Genomic DNA, 20,786 nt, shown 5'->3' with positions numbered 1-20,786 from the left:
CACAAAGGTATCTGAAGAAGTGTGTATGCACACGAACGCTCATACCAAGAACTTCACAAACCAGTCTTGTTGTTGTTGTTTAGTCGTTTAGTCGTGTCCGACTCTTCGTGACCCCATGGACCAGAGCACACCAGGCACTCCTGTCTTCCACTGCCTCCCGCAGTTTGGTCAGACTCATGTTGGTAGCTTCAAGAACACTGTCCAACCATCTTGTCCTCTGTCGTCCCCTTCTCCTTGTGCCCTCCATCTTTCCCAACATCAGGGTCTTTTCCAGGGAGTCTTCTCTTCTCATGAGGTGGCCAAAGTACTGGAGCCTCAGCTTCAGGATCTGTTCTTTCACTGAGCACTCAGGGCTGATTTCCTTCAGAATGGATAGGTTTGATCTTCTTGCAGTCCATGGGACTCTCAAGAGTCTCCTCCAGCACCATAATTCAAAAGCATCCATTCTTCGGCAATCAGCCTTCTTGATGGTCCAGCTCTCACTTCCATACATCACTACTGGGAAAACCATAGCTTTAACTATATGGACCAGTCTTACTGTTATGAATTAACTTTAGACAACAACAACCTCTCCATTTCCGGCAACTATCACTCAGTGAATATTTTGTGGAATTTGCTGGTTGCTACCATTAACAGTAGGGCTGGCCATAGGGAGGTGACATTTGAACAGTGAATTGTCTGGCTCAGAGTCACAGCCACTATGCTACACTGGGTTCCCAGGAGGGACAGGGTCATTTCATCTTTCAAGAGATACTCTGCAGGAGAGAAGTATTTACATCGCCTACTGCTCACAGAAGAGAGAAAGCTTCTGTTTCTTGGCTGTACATACTCTGTGTTTGTCTATGGCTCAACTACTCCAGCATCTAAGGAGGTCAACCGCGAGCAAGCGAGATGCAACACAAGAACACTCTCATTACTCTAGTAAAAACTTCTGTCTGCTGGGGCCAAGGCTTTCTTACACACACACACCATTAGTCTTTTTTCTGCAAACATCCTGGCGACCGGTGGAAGGAAAAACTGTAAAATTCAGGCATACAAGTGATCAGAGAGAATGTTTTATTATCTGTTACATCGTTTCCCCCTATAAAAATTGCATTTTGGCCCTGGGGATGCTAATATTTTCCCTAGCTCCTGTGTGCTTTTCAAAGCAGCCTTGAGAGGAAGAAATCTGTAGCTGCTGATAGTGCTGATCTCAGCAGGGTGAGCGACTTTCCTCCCTCACTGATTTCAACAGATTATATAGCTGTTGACGGTACAGGAGCGAGCAGACCAGGTTACATAATGCAGCAAGGCATAGAGGCAAACAACTGCGAACTTTCCTTTTTCCTTTTTTTTTTTAATGCACCGAGATCATGTGCTTTGACAGAGAATGACTCCGGGGCTTGATTCTACAAACACACATTGAAAAAGCCATTTAGAACTCTGTGGCGAGTTTTGTGATTTTTCAGAAAAGGGGAGCCGGCAAAAATAAACTGGCACTAAAAATAACATGCTGGAAATGAAGTAAACGAGAAGCTAAACATGAAATAACAAAGATGTGGCAAGGACCATTGGCATCTGCAGCGGGGGTCAGAAAATGACTAGGCATCGAGTCCCATGACAGCTGGCATATCGAGATCCTACTCATAGCTAAGTCTCATGACCCTGTGAACACTCTCGGCCCCCCCCCCCGCGTGCACACATAGCCCTAGGCACTAGCCCCAAACCATTCCATGCACACATTTCCAGCACCACCTACACCCACTCAGCCCCCCCCAACACCAGACACCAGACACCTTCACCTACTAGTACATTATGTTCACAACAGATCAGCTTTCACCCACTCGCCCCACAAACCCATGACTCACCCTCCCACCCACCCACAGGCAAACTCCCCCTTGCGTGTTTGGGCCCAGACTGCCACACCTCCCCCCCCATCCACCCACATTTATTTGTGGGCATTGCAGACAATGATAGCTGCCAGGCTGCGTAAAGAGTTCTAAGAAACACGCTCCTTATTAACTGTCCTGTATGAAATTAGAAGACGCCTGCTTCTTGGGAGAAAAGCAATGACTAACCTAGACAGCATCTTAAAAAGCAAAGACATCACCTTGCCAACAAAGGTCCGTATAGTTAAAGCTATGGTTTTCCCAGTAGTAATGTACGGAAGTGAGAGCTGGACCATAAAGAAGGCTGATCGCCGTAGAATTGATGCTTTTGAATTATGGTGCTGGAGGAGACTCTTGAGAGTCCCATGGACTGCAAAAAGATCAAACTTATCCACCCTGAAGGAAATCAGCCCTGAGTGCTCACTAGAAGGACAGATCCTGAAGTTGAGGCTCCAGTACTTTGGCCACCCCATGAGAAGAGAAGACTCCCTAGAAAAGACCCTGATGTTGGGAAAGATGGAGGGCACAAGGAGAAGGGGACGACAGAGGATGAGATGGTTGGACAGTGTTCTCGAAGCTACTAACATGAGTTTGGCCAAACTGCGAGAGGCAGTGAAGGATAGGCGTGCCTGGCGTGCTCTGGTCCATGGGGTCACGAAGAGTCGGACACGACTGAACGACTGAACAACAACAACAACAAATTAAGCACTGCTCCTTCCTCATAGCCTCTCTGGCTTTTGTTTGTTTTGTTTTTGCTGCAGCAGCCTCCTCGCCGCTTCCTCTAATGCAGAGGTTCGCTAACTTATTTGGCCTACCGATCCCTTTTCAGAAAAAAATAAATAAATTACCCAGCAAACCACGCCCCCACCCCCCCACCCCCCGGAAATCTGCCTTCTTTAAGCAAACAGGAAGAGCTGTTAGGAAGAACTTCCTGACAGTAATTGCTGTTGGACAGTGGAATTTGCTACCAGGGAGTGGGTGGAGTCTCCTTCTTTGGAGGTCTTTAAGCAGAGGCTTGACAGCCATCTGTCAGGAATGCTTTGATGGTGTCTCCTGCTTGGCAGGGGGTTGGACTGGATGGCCCTTGTGGTCTTTTCCAACTCTATGATTCTATGAAACAAACAGAGAGATGCAGCGACTAATTTGCGTTCTTTTATGTATCTATATTCCTAATTACGTCCTGCAACGTAGTAAAGAAAGATGCTGTTGTAAATAAGACACGCTGGAGGTGCTGCAGCCCGCCTGCCATTGACCAAATAGGCAGGCAAACTGTGATCCGCCTCTCGGGTCCAGGGGAAGTAAAAAAGGGTAATAATAATAATAATAATAATAATAATAATAATAATAATTTATTTGTACCCCGCCCATCTGGCTGAGCTTCCCCAGCCACTCTGGGCGGCTCCCAAGGGTTCATTGTTACCGTCCCACAATGGCGCCTGACCTGGCCATAAGCATCATTACAAAACAGACGAAACACGTACGAATGGTTTTTCATATTTCTCTTCTCTTCTCTTATTTATGCTTCCACCGCCCCCTGTTTTTATTTAACACCCCCCAATTGCACCCAAGGCTACTACCACCCCCTATATTGTTCCAGTGCCCCCCAGGGGGAAATATTACCCACTTTGGGAAACACTGTTCATACACACACACACACACACACACACACACACACACACATCATTTTATTAACATATAAAACACATACATTTACACAATACGCACACACAACTACCTTATTTTCATAACATAAAACATACCTACATTACTCTATATAATACCTACCTATACTATACATATCAACATACCTACACAGCTATCCCACACGGACACCCACCAAGTGACTTGACTTCCAGCCGTTCTTGTTAGGCTACCGTACTTTATTTTTCCAACTAGCTTAAACACATTTCATTATTTCTTTAGTCTCTTCTTCTATCTAGAATTTACTCTCCTTTCACACTAATCATATTTCTGGATTCACTCAATATCTGTCAGAAATTCTACTTTTCCCACATAAATTTTGATGTATACCTTAAAGATAGCCCACTCCTTATGCACTTTTTGTACCATATCTCCTGTTCTAATGAAACACTGTTCTAATGAAATTATGTCACTCCCCATATATGTACACACTGCATTGGAAGCAGTCCTACCAGGACCCTGGGAACTGTGATTTATCCAACATGGAGCTACAATTCCCAGCACCCTTAATGAACTACAGTTCCCTGGATTCTTGGGGGGGGAGCTTTAAATGTACAGTGTGTATTGGGGGGGGGGTTGATTGCTTTTCTGTCTTCCAGCAAGATGTTTCCAGCCCACAACCAAAGCATGAAAGCAGGTAGCCCTAATCTGTTATTCAATTTGCACCCTCAGCCACAAGTGGCATTCAAAGTCTGGATGCAATCGGACCGGGAAGCTCCTTCCAATATCTCTGCTGACAGCTGTCCTCCTACACCGACCGGCTTAATCTCTGTTTCTACCGGCATCCCATTGAAAGCTTGTGCTTCGCAAGCGAGGTCATTAACCACGGCCAATCCCACAGAGGAGAGAGCTGCTTCCTCATGATCTCAGCCTCCCCGTGACGTGTCGGTTTCAGTGGAACGATTGCAGTCAACTGTAGGAGGGCCACGGAGTGTGATAGATAGGGGTGCTTTCGCAGAGAGCTGGGGCAGGCCTGTGTGAGTTGCACTAAGGAAAGCGAAACCCACAACTCTTCCCTTCTCCGCCGACCTTCAAGCAACCCCACCTGTTCAGCGAATGCTTTGCTCAGGCTGTGCCGCGTTTTCAAAGCTGCAACTCTGTATGTAGTTTACAAAAAAAAACTCACCGACAACAATGTACAGTCAAACCTCGCTCGTCGAACGTAATCCGTTCCGGGAGGCCGTTCGTCTTCCAAAACGTTCGACAACTAAAAACTGAAAGCGGAAGCCTCCATACAATAGGGAAACTCAAAACGGAAGCCGCGTAGCACGTTCGGCTTCTGGAAATTGTCCAAAAAACGGAGCGGTTACTTCCAGGTTTTCGTCGTCCGGGAGCCGAAACGTTCCAAAACGGAGGCGTTCGGGAACCGAGGTTTGACTTTACAGCATTTCAACCATTTCTAATAGATGAAACATTAAATAATATATACAGTGCCAAAATAATAATGACATACACAACTCAAAAGCTCAGAGCCAAGCAGTCCATATATTCCTTAAATACATCCATGAGAGCAGCTCTCTGTATTGTGTACTTGTTCTGGTGCGATCCCAACGGAACTCCAACAACGGCACTGAATATCTTAATTCAGATTTCGTATACTGGAAGTTGTTGAAATGCCGTACATTATTGTTAATGAATTTTTGTTCACGTGAATTTTTGTTCACGTGAATTTTTGTTCACGTGAATTTCTGTTCACGTGAATTTTTGTTCACGTGCCTGGCGTGCTCTGGTCCATGGGGTCACGAAGAGTCGGACACGACTGAACGACTGAACAACAACAAAAACTACATACAGAGTTGCTAAGTTGTGATTTATCTCTCTGTATTCCTTAGGCGAGGTCCAGTGCCGAGGGCCTTCTAGCGGTTCCCTCACTACAAGAAGCCAAGTTACAGGGAACCAGGCAGAGGGCCTTCTCGGTAGTGGCACCCGCCCTGTGGAACGCCCTCCCATCAGAGGTCAAAGAGATAAACAACTACCAGACTTTTAGAAGACATCTGAAGGCAGCCCTGTGTAGGGAGGCTTTTAATGTTCAATAGATTATTGCATTTTAATGTTCTGTTGGAAGCCGCCCAGAGCGGCTGGGGAAAACCAGCCAGATGGGCGGGGTATAAATAATATATTATTATTATTATTATTATTATTATTATTATTATTATTATTATTATGCATTTCAAAGTTGTGCAGATATTTGCCCAGTATCTAATACTCCAGAGTTGGAGCAGGGGGGCTTTCCAATCCCTCCTGGGCTACCTTCCAAGCCTATGGTTCAATTCCCAGGGAGGGCAAGGGAAGCCCCTGCCTGAAAGCCTGGAGAGCTGCTGCCAGTCAGTGTAGGCTATATTGAGCTAGATGTATGTACCAATGGTCTGCAACAATGTACGCCTGCTTTGTATGTCCCTATATCACAGCTGCTCAATCGTAGGAAAGGTAAAATCTGAAATGTAACAAAAATTGAGACTGAAACTCCTTAAAGTGTGTTCTGACTCTGAGTTACCTTTATTAATAGGCGGGTTATGTCACATTTAAGGGAAACTATGGACTTCCTTCAGCATTCTCAAAAAAGAAAGAAACCATTTACTCATCTGTTTATTGCAACTAACTAACCAGATTTTGGTTTGGGTTTTTTTTAAAAACAAAACAAAACAAAAACACAGATTGCTAAATGAACCATAACGTTTCATTGATTTATAAGATTTCCTAAATGTTAAAATGCAAAGGGAGTCAACGACGTGTACAAGATAATGAAATACCGGTACACACTTTTGTATCCCCACAGCAAATAGATGCAATCAGTGGCTCAACTGAGACAGCAGGCTAAACCATGGATTTTCCCCATGCACAAGTTTGTTCGATCCAAACCATGGCTTGGTTCAGTCATAAGGTAAGGAAAAGCAGGGCTGCACCACCAATCGGGAGGGGGGGAGGAGAGAATGTGGGAAACCACACACGTGCAGAAATAATATTTTCATGATCTCTGGCATTGAAGGTGCAAGAAAATACAGAAGGAGGTGTAAGTCTAAATTGCAGAACAAGATGTAATCATCCAAATGTCAAGCGTTAGGCACTTAAACAGTCAATCAGACAAACAGCTAGCCTTGAACCACCTTGCTGAAAAATAAGTAACTCTCCCACAATAGTATATTTTGCTCCCTCCTCCTCAAACCCCCCCCCCAATATTCTCCTCCTCCATTCACACACTGTTCACGGGACACTGGTGGTCCTGCAGATGGGAGCGTGGCGGGGGAGAATTATGCTCAGTACTACAAAAAACAAACAAAACAAAAGGGTCCAGTAAGTACGTTCACTGGTCACAGGGTGCAGGATGTAGGGGGAATGGGGAACTGGTGAGGGAGAAGTAAAGGAATGGAGTGCCTTTGAAGGGGGTGTGGCTGGCTGGCAGCCTGGAGCACTGAACTGAAGCTCTCCTCCTTACTGCAATATTAATACAGTGGTACCTCGGGTTAAGTACTTAATTCGTTCCGGAGGTCCGTTCTTATCCCGAAGCATACTTAACCTGAAGCACCACTTTAGCTAATGGGATCTCCTGCTGCCACTGCGCTGCCAGAGCAGGATTTCTGATCTTAAGCGGAGTTCTTAACCTGAAGCGTACTTAACCCGAGATACCACTGTACTGACCTATCTAAAGTGAATACTGGAAGGCACGGCTACGGAACCTTTTCAGCCCAGTGGACCAGATCTTTTACCTCCAAGACCCCAGCAGGTGAACTTAGACAGGTGGGCAGCCCGACAACCAGCTGATCGTCAATCACTTGGAAAGCGCCGCAGAAGGCGCTTTGAAGGCACTGGTGATTGGCGGTGCCTTCAAAGCCCCTTTTTAGCCAAGCCTCACCTTTCCCCGGCCTGCGCTGGGTGTTAGGAACATAACAAGACAAAGCATGCGAAGCACTTGAACGCTTAAAAGCACCACCCAAATCCAAAGGAATAACAACACATTGGGACTAATCACCAAACTTAAAACCATGGAGAAACCTGGTCTGAACAAAGACATTGGATTCTTATCTCATTATACATAACAAAGCTATCTTTAGCCATCTCACCCCTTGCCTTTCCCTGCAAGACTAATTGCAGCCGTTAAGAGTCAACAGGTTTTCCACACCTATCAGCTGATCACCCATTCCCACCACCCTTCTGAGTAATACCCCTCCCCACTCCCTCACTATATTTAAGGATCTGGTGACTTCTGTTTCAGTGTATCTGAAGAAGCGTGCATGCACACGAAAGCTCATACCAAGAACAAACTCAGTTGGTCTCTAAGGTGCTACTGGAAAGAATTTTCTATTTTGTTTCGACTACGGCAGACCAACACGGCTACCCACCTGTAACTGGAACACATTGGGAATAAAGGACAATTGGCACAGCCCAGTTTACAGAGCCTCTGGTTTTCCTTTTCTACCTCTTTCCCTTTTCCTTCCCCGCCCACACCAGACAAGAGACTGGACATTGCCAAAAGGAAACATATCACTGCAATTATGAGTCAATGGCAGAGGACTAGTGGCATGACTAAAGCCTTGCCAACTCGACACACGGCAAGTGGGTGGGAGGTTGCCCCACCATGCTCTCTGCCCTGTGGGTGGCAAAGCGGCCGCCGTATGATGAGTTCAACCTTTCGGTTCAGCATCATGTGGTAAAGGGAAGCAATTCTGTGATGTACTTCATGATCCCCTTTAAGTAACGACTGTGTCTGAGGAACTACTTGGTGTGCAGAAGGTCAGAGGCTCAATTGCCGGCATCTCCCGCTAAAAAGGCTCAGGTAGCAGGTGATAATACAGGTCTCTGCCTGAGAGCCACTGCTAGTCAGAGTAAGGTTTAAAAAAAAAAGGGTAAAGGACCCCTGGATGGTTAAGTCCAGTCAAAGGTGACTATGGGGTTGTGGCACTCATCTCGCTTTCAGGCCGAGGGAGCTGGCATTTGTCCACAGAGAGCTTTTCGGGTCATGTGGCCGGCAGGACTAAACCGCTTCTGGCGCAACGGGACACCGTGACGGAAACCAGAGCACACAGAAATGCCATTTACCTTCCTGCCGCAGCGGTACCTATTTATCTACTTGCACCGGCGTGCTTTCAAACTGCTAGGTTGGCAGGAGCTGGGACAGAGCAACGGGAGCTCAACCCCGTTGTGGGGATTCGAACCGCCGACCTTCTGATTGGCAAGCCCAAGAGGCTCAGTGGTTTAGACCACAGCGCCACCCGCATCCATTCAGAGTAAGAAAATACTGAACTAGATGGGCAAATAGTCTGACCTGGTACAAGGCAACTTCCTATGCAGAGCCGTCTCATCCATAGAAGCCGGTGGCGCGGTGCGCCAGGGCGCTGGGCGCCCCAGGGGCGCCCCCGCGAGCCCGCCGGCATACCGGGCTCCTCCTCCCCAACCCGCCCCCGCCCCCACGGGCAGGCGGGCACTCGCGCGCCGGCGGGCGGGCTGTAAGCCGCCCGCCCTCGCCTCCCAGAGCCCCAGCTGGAGCGCTGGAGCAGCGCGGGGCTTTGCGCGACCTTCCAGCACTCCAGCTGGGGCTCTGGGAGGCGAGGGCGCCCGGCTCGCGCTCCCGCCCGCCCAATGCAGCGCGAGCTGCCCAGCAGCGCCGCGCCGTCCAGCTGCACGCGGAGCGCGAGCCGGCCGCCCTCGCCTCCCATCCCGGAAGCGCTGGAAGGGCGCGCAGAGCCCCGCGCCGCTCCAGCGCCACGCCCCTCACCCCCCGCTCGCCCACCCCCCTCCCAAGGGGCGGCAAGCGCGGGAGGGAGGCGGCGGAGAGGCGGCATGGCGGGGGCGCCGGAGGGATAGCCGCGCCAGGGCGGCAGATCCCCTTAAGACGGCTCTGTTCCTATGCTCCACTGTAACTCTCAGCGACCATCCATTTTCTTCAACGGCATGTTGTACAATTCACACTTAGGCATTAGTGAGTCAAGTAAGCAAGACAGAACCCTGTCACTCCAAGTTCTTTGACTTCAAGTTGCCTGTTCAAACTCTCTCTTTCTGATTGTGTTTGTGTAACCCAGGGGTCCCCAATCTTTCTCAGCCCAGGGACACTTTCAGAAAATGGAGAGTGTGTTGTGGGAAACGCAAAATACCTGTTTCACAGCAAGGAAAACTGGTGATGTTCAGAAAAGAACTCCCTTTAAAAAGGGGGGGGATCCCAGGTATACAGTAAAGTTTACATTTTCAGGTGTTCACTTAAAATAACTTCAGAGAATGCCTATACTATGAAGTGTTGGAGTAGCCCTGGCTCTGACCTCCAATTTCAGGTTGTCTTCCCTAATACTTCATTCCCATGAGACCAGCGGAAGAAGAAGAAGAAGAAGAAGAAGAAGAAGAAGAAGAAGAGGAGGAGGAGGAGTTTGGATTTGATATCCCGCTTTATCACTACCCGAAGGAGTCTCAAAGCGGCTCACATTCTCCTTTCCCTTCTTCCCCCACAACAAACACTCTGTGAGGTGAGTGGGGCTGAGAGACTTCAAAGAAGTGTGACTAGCCCAAGGTCACCCAGCAGCTGCATGTGGAGGAGGGGAGACGCGAACCCAGTTCCCCAGATTACGAGGCTATCGCTCTGAACCACTACACCACACTGACTCTCGGTAGGGAGTGTTTTTTCAGCATGAGGACCAGGTTTCCTTCTGGGCAGCTTTCTGAGGTTCACACGCCCATGGAGGCAAAGGCGGGTGGAGCAATTATTGCAAATGTTACCTTTGTAAAGCAGGCTAGTTTCTACACACTCAAACACCCTTCCCTATCCTTCATCGAGCTACTGGTCAAAACTGGTTCAGATGACAGGGGTGGCTGGGGCCTATTGGGTCTGGGAAGGTGGAAGGGCTGGGAGGGCCTCAGAAGGTGGAGCCAGAGCGAATTACAGGTGGAGACCACTATCTATAGCTTTGTCCCCCATCCTCCTCCCTGCCAAGCTCTGTGAGGGCGAAACTGTGCCCCGTTCACCCTGATGGATGTAGCCTCCGCTGGCAAACAAGATGCATTCTATCAGAGCCAAGGACAAATTCCAGCTTGGCAAAAACCACTAAACGAGGGTGTGAAGCAAGACCGATGGGCGATATGGACTCAGGAAAGGGGGTGTAGCTGTGGCGGGGTGGTGCCAAACAGGCCTGATATTCCCTAGCCCTGCTGTACTATTCGTTGCATTATTTCAAGCAACATCTTCAGCAGCAAATGCAAGAATTACTTGAGCTAAGCATCTAATGGGATGGGAGTTCCATAGACACGTAGCTGTTTTAGCCTGCCCTTTGACATGGCTTGGCGCATTCCAAGAAAATGACCATCCCCGAAATGAATCCAATGGATAAAATGTTGGCAAAGTTACTTACCACTGAAGGGGTTGATTTGCTTTGCGATCCGGGAGATGATAGATTCCTTGAGCTCTCTCTTCTTCACGCACTGTATGCCCAAATTCTGAAAACTGGAACATGCACAGTCAACCATTAGCAGATTTAAAAAAAACGAAAAAGAAGAAGAAGAAGAAGAAGAAGAAGAAGAAGAAGAAGAAGAAGAAGAAGAAGAAGAGGAGGAGGAGGAGGAAGAAGCAACAGCAACACAATATTGGCATGAAATGAATTGCCGTGGAAATTCCGATTCTGACAAATTCCGCTGCAACTAAATGAAGAGAACAAAAAGGAACATAAACTTTGGCAAAAAGCAAAAAAAGGGGGGCAAGCAAACCATAAGGTATGCTAAAAGAGAATCTGAGGATTGCATTGCTAAAAACAAGAAGTTCCTTAAGGACATTTGTAGCAGGAGACCTTCTAAGGAGGCAACTGGGCCCTTAGATGACAAGGGAGTCAAAGATTTGCTAAAGAAGGATAAGGAGACTATAAAGAAGCTAAATGAATTTTTTGCATCTGTCTTCACAACAAAAGACAAATCCCACTGAATGAACTAAGTTTTGCGAGTCTGAGAAACTGAGACAGATAGTGGTAGCAAGGGATGAAGTTCTAGGCCAGGGGTCAGCAAACTTTTTCAGCAGGGGGCCGGTCCACTGTCCCTCAGACCTTGTGGGGGGCCGGACTATATTTTGAAAAAAAAATAATGAACGAATTCCTATGCACAACAAATAACCCAGAGATGCATTTTAATTAAAAGGACACATTCTACTCATGTAAAAACACCAGGCAGGCCCCACAAATAACCCAGAGATTCAATTTAAATAAAAGGACACATTCTAGTCATGTAAAAACACGCTGATTCCCGGACCGTCTGCGGGCCACATTTAGAAGGTGATTGGGCCACATCCGGCCCCCGGGCCTTAGTTTGGGGACCCCTGTTCTAGGCCTAACAGACAAAATTAAAACTGACAAATTGGCGAGTTCAAATTACATGAAATGGCCAAGCACCTAGAAGAACAAGCCTTACTGAAGCAGAGGCAGCATGGCTTCTGCAAGGAAAAGTCCTGCCTTTCAAAGAGTTCTTTGAGAGTGTCAACAAGCATATAGCTAGAGATGGTGCGGTTGACAAAGCGTACCTGGACTTCCCAAAAACTTTCCTCAAGGTACTTCACCAAAGGCTCCTGAATAAGCTTAGCAGTCATGGAACAAGAGGAGAGGTCCTCTTGTGGATCTGAAATTGGTTAAGTATGAGGAAGCGGAGAGTAGGAATAAATGGACTGCTCTTTGAATGGAAATGTTGAAAGTCCCCCAAGGATCGATACTGAGACCTGTGCCTTTTAATTTGTCCATCAACAATCTAGAGCTAGGTGTGAGCAGCGAGGTGGCCAAGTTTGCTGATGACACTCAATAGTTCAAGGTTGTTAAAACAAAAAAGGATTGCGAAGAGCTCCAAAAGGACCTCTCTAAACTGAGTGAATGGGCAGTAAAATGGCAAATGTGACCCAATGATTTGATGCTGTGGCAAAAAATATTAATTTCGCATATATTCCCATGGGGTCTGAGCTTGATCAGGAACAAGACATTGGGCTCATTGAGCTATCGCTTGTCCCTTGCCCAGAAAGCACGGGTCTGATTAGCTTTTCTGCTCATCTCGTGCTTAATAATAATAATAATAATAATAATAATTTATTAACAAAATAAAAAATAAAAAAATTCCTTCCAGTAGCACCTTAGAGACCAACTAAGTTTGTTCTTGGTATGAGCTTTCGTGTGCATGCACACTTCTTCAGAAGTGTAATTATTTATACCCTGCCCATCAGGCTGAGTTTCCCCTGCCACTCTGGGCGGCTCCCAACCGAATATTAAAAACACAATACAGCATAAAACATTAAAAACTTTCCTAAACAAGGCTGCCTTCAGATGTCTTCTAAAAGTCAGATAGTTGCTTATTTCCTTGACATCTGATGGGAGGGCATTCCACAGGGCAGGCGCCACTACTGAGAAGGCCTTCTGCCTGGTTCCCGGTAACCTCACTTCTCGCAGGGAGGGAACCTCCAGAAGACCCTCGGCGCTGGACCTCAGTGTCCGGGCAGAACGATGGGGGTGGAGATGCTCCTTCAGGTATACTGTGCCAAGGCCGTTTAGGGCTTTAAAGGTCAGCACCAACACTTTGAATTGTGCTCGGAAACATACTGGGAGCCAACGCAGGTCTCAGCGGCCACTCCCAGTCACCAGTCTAGCTGCTGCATTCTGGATTAGTTGTAGTTTCTGAGTCACCTTCAAAGGTAGCCCCACATAGAGTGCATTGCAGTAGTCCAAGTGGGAGATAGCCAGACCACTCTGGCGAGACTGTCCGTGGGCAGGTAGGGTCTCAGCCTGCGTACCAGATGGAGCTTGTGGACTGCTGCCCTGGACACAGAATTGACCTGCGCCTCCGCAGTTTTCTGTGTCCGCCACTCCTTTTCCCAGGAAAACCTGCTCTTTACCGCTGAATCGGAGCAAATGTCAAGCCACGGAAAACCCAATCAGCATTTGCTCCGATTCAGGGGTAAACAGCGGGTTTCCCCAGGGAGAAGTGGCGAGACAAGCAGAAGTGTGGACGAGCCCTGAGTGTGCGGCAGCCGCGAGAAAGACAAATTCCATGTCGTGGATCATTAGGGAAGGAATTGAAATCGAAACTGTTGATATCGTAACGTCGCTATGCAAATCTACGGTGGAATACTGTGTCACCTCCAGAGGAAACTGCAGAGTTAGAAAAGGGAAACCAACACAATCAAGGGGATGGAGCAACACTTGGGACTTTTCAGTTTGGAGGAAAGGCGAGGAAGAGATGTCACAAAAAAGAAGTTTATAGAATTGTGCGAGGCATAGAGAAAGTGGGTAGAGATAGGTAAGCTGTTTCCCCCTCTCTCACAACACTACAACTCATGAACATCCAATAAAGCTGAATGTCTGAAGATTCAGGATAGATGCAACACGTTGTTAAACTATGGAACTCACTGCCACAGGAGGTAGCGACGGCCCCCTAACTTGCATAATTTTAAAAGAGGATAAGAGAAATTCACAGAGGAGAGAGGCATCAATGGGTACTAGCCATGATGGCAGGGCTCTGCCTTCGTGGTCAGAGGCAGAAATACTTCTGAATATCAGTTGCTAGAAACCTCAGGAGGAGAGAGTCCTCTTGTGCTCAGATCCTGCTTATGATCCCAGAAGCATCTTTTTGGCCACTGCGAGAACAGGATGCTGGGCTGGGTGGGCCATTGGCCTGATCCAGCAGGCTCTGATTATGTTATTTGGGAATCAGTGCCAGTCAATACTAGCTAGCTCAGCTAAACTGCCTGGTGATGATTGGACTCATAGTCCAAAACAGCTGGAGGGCACCAGGTTGGGGGAAAACAGCACAACCAGAACACAGAATGACTGAAGTGAGGTAGATAAGAGGGCAGCAGGGCACACGTCCCTTGATGAGTTGTGCCCATTCAGCCATGTCTGGACAATCTGGGCAGAGGAAGAAGCTATGGCTTTTGGGGGGGGGGGCTTTTCTCAACGTTATCAATGTTATGGGCAACTTAATTAAATAATTAAATGAAATAATTAGAGCTTCAGTTTGATTGGCTGAGGGCAAATCCAAGGGGGCGAGAGAGTTTAGAACCTATTATTTTTTGGGCTGTTTTTTTTTGGGGGGGGGGTTGCATTAGTGTGTTATCATAGCAAATGATGAAATACTGAAGAATGACCTTTCCTTTTAAGAATGTCTACTTTACTTTGTTGACTAAACTCTAAGATTCAAATAGGCACTGAGCTTTGTGTGAACTAGGCTTCAATTATCTTGCTTTCAGTTCTGTATTTTGTTACACACACACACACTGTATATCAGGGGTGGCCAACTCCCAAGAGACTGTGATCTACTCCCAGAGTTAAAAACTGGCAGTGATCTACCCCCTGTTTTTGGGGGTTCAGGTCAAAGTTGTTGAGGTATTTTTTGGGAGGAGGATAGCCCAGTTTTTTAGGGGTCCAGGGCAAAAATGCTGAGCTTTTCTTAGTGGAGACAAACCTGTTGAGCTTTTTTGGGGGAGTCAGTGATCTACCAGTGATCTACCACAGATGTCCAGTGATCTACCGGTAGTGATCTACCTGTTGGATATGCCTGCCATATAGATAGATAGATAGATAGATAGATAGATAGATAGATGGATGGATAGATAGATTTTATTGTGTGATCCGCCCTGAGATCTACAGATGTAGGGCAGCACAAAAATTAATAACAACAAAAAAAGAAGAAGAAGAAGAAGGAGAAGAAGAGGAGGAGGAGGAGGAGGAGTTGCTCCAAATTACTTGATAAGCCACTTGGAAAATTTTGAGAAGTGCAAATTTCAAAGGATAGCTGTGCTTTTGGTTAGTGTGTTGCCTTGGAAAGCCTTTAAATGCAAACTGAAACCAGTTCCTCCCACCATCCCTACAGTGAGGTTTGACCTCATACGGAAGAGTTACCGGTAGGCGCAGCCCCCTGGCATTCACACAACCCTGCGATGACTGTGCCCCAATCGGCGTTGGGATTTCTTACAAAATGGCAGGCCTAAGTGGACTGGGTTGAACATGTGATCAGCCTTTTTTTCTTTTTACGGCAAAAATCAGCGAGTCCATACCAGCATTTACCAAACCAGATGTTTTTGGACTACAGTTCCAATAATCCCTGACGCTGGTCCTGCTAGTTAGGGATTATGGGAGTTGTAGTCCAAAAACAGACGGAGACCCAAGTTTGGGAAACACTGGTATAGACCAGGGGTAGGCAACCTAAGGCCTGTGGGCCGGATGCGACCCAATCGCCTTCTCAATCCAGCTCACGGACGGTCCAGGAATCAGCGTGTTTTTACATGAGTAGAATGTGTCCTTTTATTTAAAATGCATCTCTGGGTTATTTGTGGGGCATAGGAATTCGTTCATTTTTCCCTCCAAAAAATATAGCCCAGCCCCCCACCAAAGTCTGAGGGACAGTGGACCGGCCCCCTGCTGAAAAAGTTTGCTGACCCCTGGCTATAGACAAACAGCATTACAGTATAAGACAATACAGTTTAACCCTCACATTGCTACAATTCCCAGCACTCTTAACAAACTACAGTTCCCAGGATTCTTGTGGGGAAGGGGCCAGGGTGACTTAAATGTACAATGCAGGTGTGATCCTTAACCATAAAAAACCATGAATATGCATTCTCCCCCCCCCCTTTCTTTCTTTTTTAATTAAATGATTTTCTTGATTTACAAAAGTGTGTGTAATGTCTCTTTCTTGATTTGGTGGCACACAGGAATTTGGAGCAAGGAGCAGACAGTATTAAACACTTCCCCGGCCCAAGAAAATCCTGCTGCCACTTGCAAATCCAGGTGTGATCTAAGGCAATGGGAGTCCCTGCAACCACCAGACATTAACGCTTGGAGGCAAGGGGAGAGTGTAGAATTGGGGCAGGTATCCTTTCCTGGGACAGGGCATGCCTGCCCAATGAGACAGACTGAAGCGGCCACCAAGGGCGGGGGGATCCCATGCGGCTGCTTCCAGCGAGATCTCGTGGAATTCTCACGAGATCTCGCCAGAAGCCGATGCTACAGCAACCTCAGGCACACAACCCCAGAAAGCAAAGCTTCAGCAGGGACGGCACCTTCCTGTTTCGCCTCAGGTGGTAGAAGAAGAAGAAGAAGAAGAAGAAGAAGAAGAAGAAGAAGAAGAAGAAGAAGAAGAAGAAGAAGAAGAAGAAGAGGAGTTTGGATTTGATATCCCGCTTTATCACTACCCGAAGGAGACTCAAAGCGGCTAACATCCTCCTTTCCCTTCCTTCCCCACAACAAACACTCTGTGAGGTGAGTGGGGCTGAGAGACTTCAAAGAAGTGTGACTAGCCCAAGGTCACCCAGCAGCTGCATGTGGAGGAGCGGAGACGCGAACCCAGTTCACCAGATTACGAGTCTACCACAGGCCGGGATGCCCCCTGTGTGAGGAGACCTCCTGGGTCTGCCCCCCCCCCGGCACAGTCATCTGTGGGTCTGCCACTCCCTCAGCTGCCAAACCAATGGCCCATCGGCTATGGCTGCGTCGATGACTAGGAAGCCCCAAAAGCTGTTTTCTCAACATCCAGGTGCTTTGAAAGACCCAGTGGTGTAAACCCAACTCCTTCGTGAGTCACAGGAAAGACGGCGGCTTCCTTTCAGAACTGGGTGTTCTGCTCTGATACGAAGTGCTGCAGTTCAAAAAACCAAAACTGCTGCTTCTCTGTTTTCGCCTCTTTCACGGGGAGATGAAAGCGTGTGTTTCTCTCCCACTCCTCCCTCTTCGGCAGAAAGTCCAAGAGGCAGGGATCTGTGCTGTAGTAGAGGAGATGCACAAGGTCCAGGGCTTCCCCCCCCCACCTCCCCACAGCGGGAACAATGATTACTCTACCTGCCAGAATGCCCAGGGTCTCCTTAGCTCTGGCTAGTGAATGCAGTGATAACGAGGCTTTCAAGTTCATTTGAGACAGATTAGCATAGAAGTAGTGTGGCTATTTTTAAATACGACTTCATCCAGGAAATCTATGTCATAACCAGGACCTTCAAAATAGCAAATTCCCTTGAAATGCACCAATGTATACGTTTACAGTACAAGTCGTCTAACTCAGAAGTAATTGAGTTCAGGGGTGCTTGCTCTCAAGGAAGCAGGTATAGGATTGTAACCTTACAGTACAAATTTGGAATCCTAGATATGTAGAGCTGGAAGGGAACCCGAGGGTCATCTAGTCCAACCCCCTGCAGTGCAGGAATCTCAACTAAAGTATCCAGGACAGACGGAGCTTAATCATTTCCACCGAGAAGTAAGCCCTATTTAATTCAGTGGGTCTTACTACCAGGAAAGCGGGTTTGGATTACTGCAGTCATAACCCCACTTACCTAGGAGTAAGCTCCACTGATGTCAGAAGGACTTGTTTGCAAGTAGACATGATTGGGATTGCACTGCGAGTCTGGAATTCTAAGACTACTTACATGTAAGTAAGTAAATCCCACTTAATTCAGTGGGATAGTAGATTACGGCTTGCACCGTAAATGCACACGGAATGGAATTTACTCTGAAGTTTACTCTATGTCTTCAGACTTCTCTTTTATGAACATGAGCAGGTTAAATGGAATAGCTTTGAAAGGGGGCATATACTCCCACGCAGAGAAAGATCTCCCCCTTTAAACTGTCAGCAGAAGATGTGACCGTCCATTTAGCAGTAGATATTGGACTGCAAAAAGATCAAATTTATCCATCCTTAAAGAAATCAGCCCTGAGTGCTCACTGGAAGGACAGATCCTGAAGTTGAGGCTCCAGTACTTTGGCCACCTCATGAGAAGAGAAGACTCCCTAGAAAAGACCCTGATGTTGGGAAAGATGGAGGGCACAAGGAGAAGGGGACGACAGAGGGTGAGATGGTTGGACAGTGTTCTCAAAGCTACTAACATGAGTTTGGCCAAACTGCGAGAGGCAGTGAAGGACAGGCGTGCCTGGCGTGCTCTGGTCCATGGGGTCACGAAGAGTCGGACACGACTGAACGACTGAACAAGAACATTGTGGTTTCGTGTTTTAAAAAGCATTCACACGGGAAATAGTGCAAATTGGTCAGGTTAGCATCAGAGTTTCAAAAAAAAAGAGGAGAATGTCAAACCATGTTATCAAGGAAAAAAAGGTAATATATTGTCTACACACAAAAACACAGATAGATGGCAAATAAATAGATACAAACAGAGAGAAACAGAGAGAAACAGAGCCAGTTTTCTGATCTCATTTGGATAGGTGCTATAGCAGCTTCCTAATTTGCATGTGATGGTATCAGGTCACAGGACAGCATTAAGGGACTCTCCCCACCTACCTCCAGAAACCTGATTCTTTCCCACATGGAAAACCCATGACATCACCCCACCCCTGGGAGGATGCAAAATAGGAAGTTGAAAGCCAGATAATACTATGCAATATCAGAAATCAGAGCAAATTGCAAAAGAGGCATCTCATGCTAACCAGCCGATATCTCCCTATCCCTGGGTCTTCCTGACCCCATTATATGCCTGGTGAGATCAACGCAAAACAAACCCTTGAATGTAGCGTGGCTTATGCTTTTCAGAATGACTGCTCTAGCAGGAGAAGGAAAAACGAACAGAGGGTCTTGTAGCACTTTAAACTCTAATTGACATGCAGAATGAGCCTATGCCTGTTTACTTGCAATGCTGTGCTCAATGGGGCTTTCTCTTTAGTAAGTGTGTTTATCATTTGCTGCCTTATCGAGGCACAAGGGACACGGGTGGCGCTATGGTCTAAACCACTGCGGCTCTTGGGCTTGCCAATCAGAAGGTCCGCGGTTCAAAGCCCCACGATGGAATGAGCTCCTGTTGCTCTGTCCCAGCTCCTGCCAACCTAGCAGTTTGAAAGCAGGAAGTTTGTGGCAGGAAGGCAAATGGCATTTCTGTGCACTCTGGCTTCCATCACGGTGTCCTGTTGTGCCAGAAGCAGTTTAGTCCTGCTGGCCACATGACCCGGAAAGCTGTCTGTGGACAAACACCAGCTCCCTCGGCCTGAAAGCGAGATGAGCGCCACAACTCCATAGTCACCTTTAACTATCCAGGAGTCCTTTACCTTTTACCTACCTAGATGGGAGCCCATTTCATCAGATGTGTGAAGCATTTCTACTTTGCCACTATATCCATGCACAGATATTGTATGTGAGAGAACTTGCACTTTAACGCTCTGTGTCTGAGTGTTGTTGTTGTTTTGCTTCGAGCTTTCCCCTGGCTCTTTAAAGCTGAATCAGAGCAAATGTCAGTTCGGGATTTCCACTGATTGATGTTTGCTCCGACTGAGCTTTAAAGAGCAGGTCGTTGTGGGGATAGCTCCAGAGGAAACAAGAAAGGGTGCTCAGACACAAGCCCTGAGTGTGGATGTGATCCAGAGAGCTAGAAACTATGAAAGGCAACCAGTACAAGTTGCCGTCACTGCTATGCAAAGCTCAAATGCATCTTCTGGCTAGCTCAGTTGGTTAGAGCGTGGTGCTGATAACATCAAGGTTGCAGGTTCGATCCCCACACGGGACAGCTGCATTGCAGGGGGTTGGACTATATGACCCTCAGGGACCCTTCCAACTCTATGATTCTATGATGTCTCCAAGCTGGATGAATAGGCAGTAAAATGGCAAAAATGCAATTCAACACCGGCAAGCATAGGGGGGGGGGGAGGCAAATCTAATTTCACAAAATACACTAATGGTGGTGATGACCACGAACGAGACCTTGAGGTATATGGAATTATGCACAGTATAGAGAAAGTGGGTGGGCCTCTTTCAAAGCATTAGAACCCAAAGGCTAAATGTTAGATGAAACAGGATGCCACCAACTTGGATGGCCACCAGCTTGGATGGCTATAAAAGATGACTAGCCAAATTAATGGAGAATGGAGTTATCCATAGCTACTAATCATGATGGTTATGTTCTACCTCTGATGTGGGGGGCAGCATGCCTCCGAAGTCACAAGTAAGGAGGTGCTCTCGCGCTAAGGGGTCTGGCTTGTGGGTTCCCCCCAGGCATCTGGTTAGGCGCTGAGAGAACAGGATGCTGGACTAGATGGGTCATTGGTCTGATCCTGCAGAGCTCTTCTTACATATGCAAGATACATACCGTGGCCATTTACCACAGCAGTAAGTAGCACTGACAAGACTCTGCTGTGAGCAAGAAGTCCCAGTCTTGATTAAGCTCTAAAGGTATCAAATCAAAGATGCAGATAAGTTTCAGGTTGGCAACGTTGCACTGGAATCTCCCTTTGAAGTTTGTGTGTGTGTGTGTGAGAACTTATAGGGAAGCAGCAGACCAATGGAAGCAGGCTCCTGTTC

The 20,786-nt window shown here is 47.2% G+C and overlaps 1 protein-coding gene across 1 annotated transcript in view; it reads right to left on the bottom strand.

Annotated features, from left to right (window-relative positions):
• The window catches only part of REL (REL proto-oncogene, NF-kB subunit), a 49,624-nt gene that overhangs the window by 12,294 nt on the left and 16,544 nt on the right, over positions 1–20,786 (bottom strand). The window contains exon 4 of the mRNA XM_033145132.1: positions 10,898–10,989. Coding sequence (XP_033001023.1) covers positions 10,898–10,989 — 92 coding nt within the window. The remainder of the gene's footprint in view (positions 1–10,897; positions 10,990–20,786) is intronic.

This window comes from Lacerta agilis, chromosome 3 (genome assembly GCF_009819535.1).
Source record: "Lacerta agilis isolate rLacAgi1 chromosome 3, rLacAgi1.pri, whole genome shotgun sequence".
Taxonomy (NCBI): domain Eukaryota; kingdom Metazoa; phylum Chordata; class Lepidosauria; order Squamata; family Lacertidae; genus Lacerta; species Lacerta agilis.
Note: the sequence above shows the minus strand (reverse complement) of the source record. Positions and strands in the feature narration are given on the sequence as shown.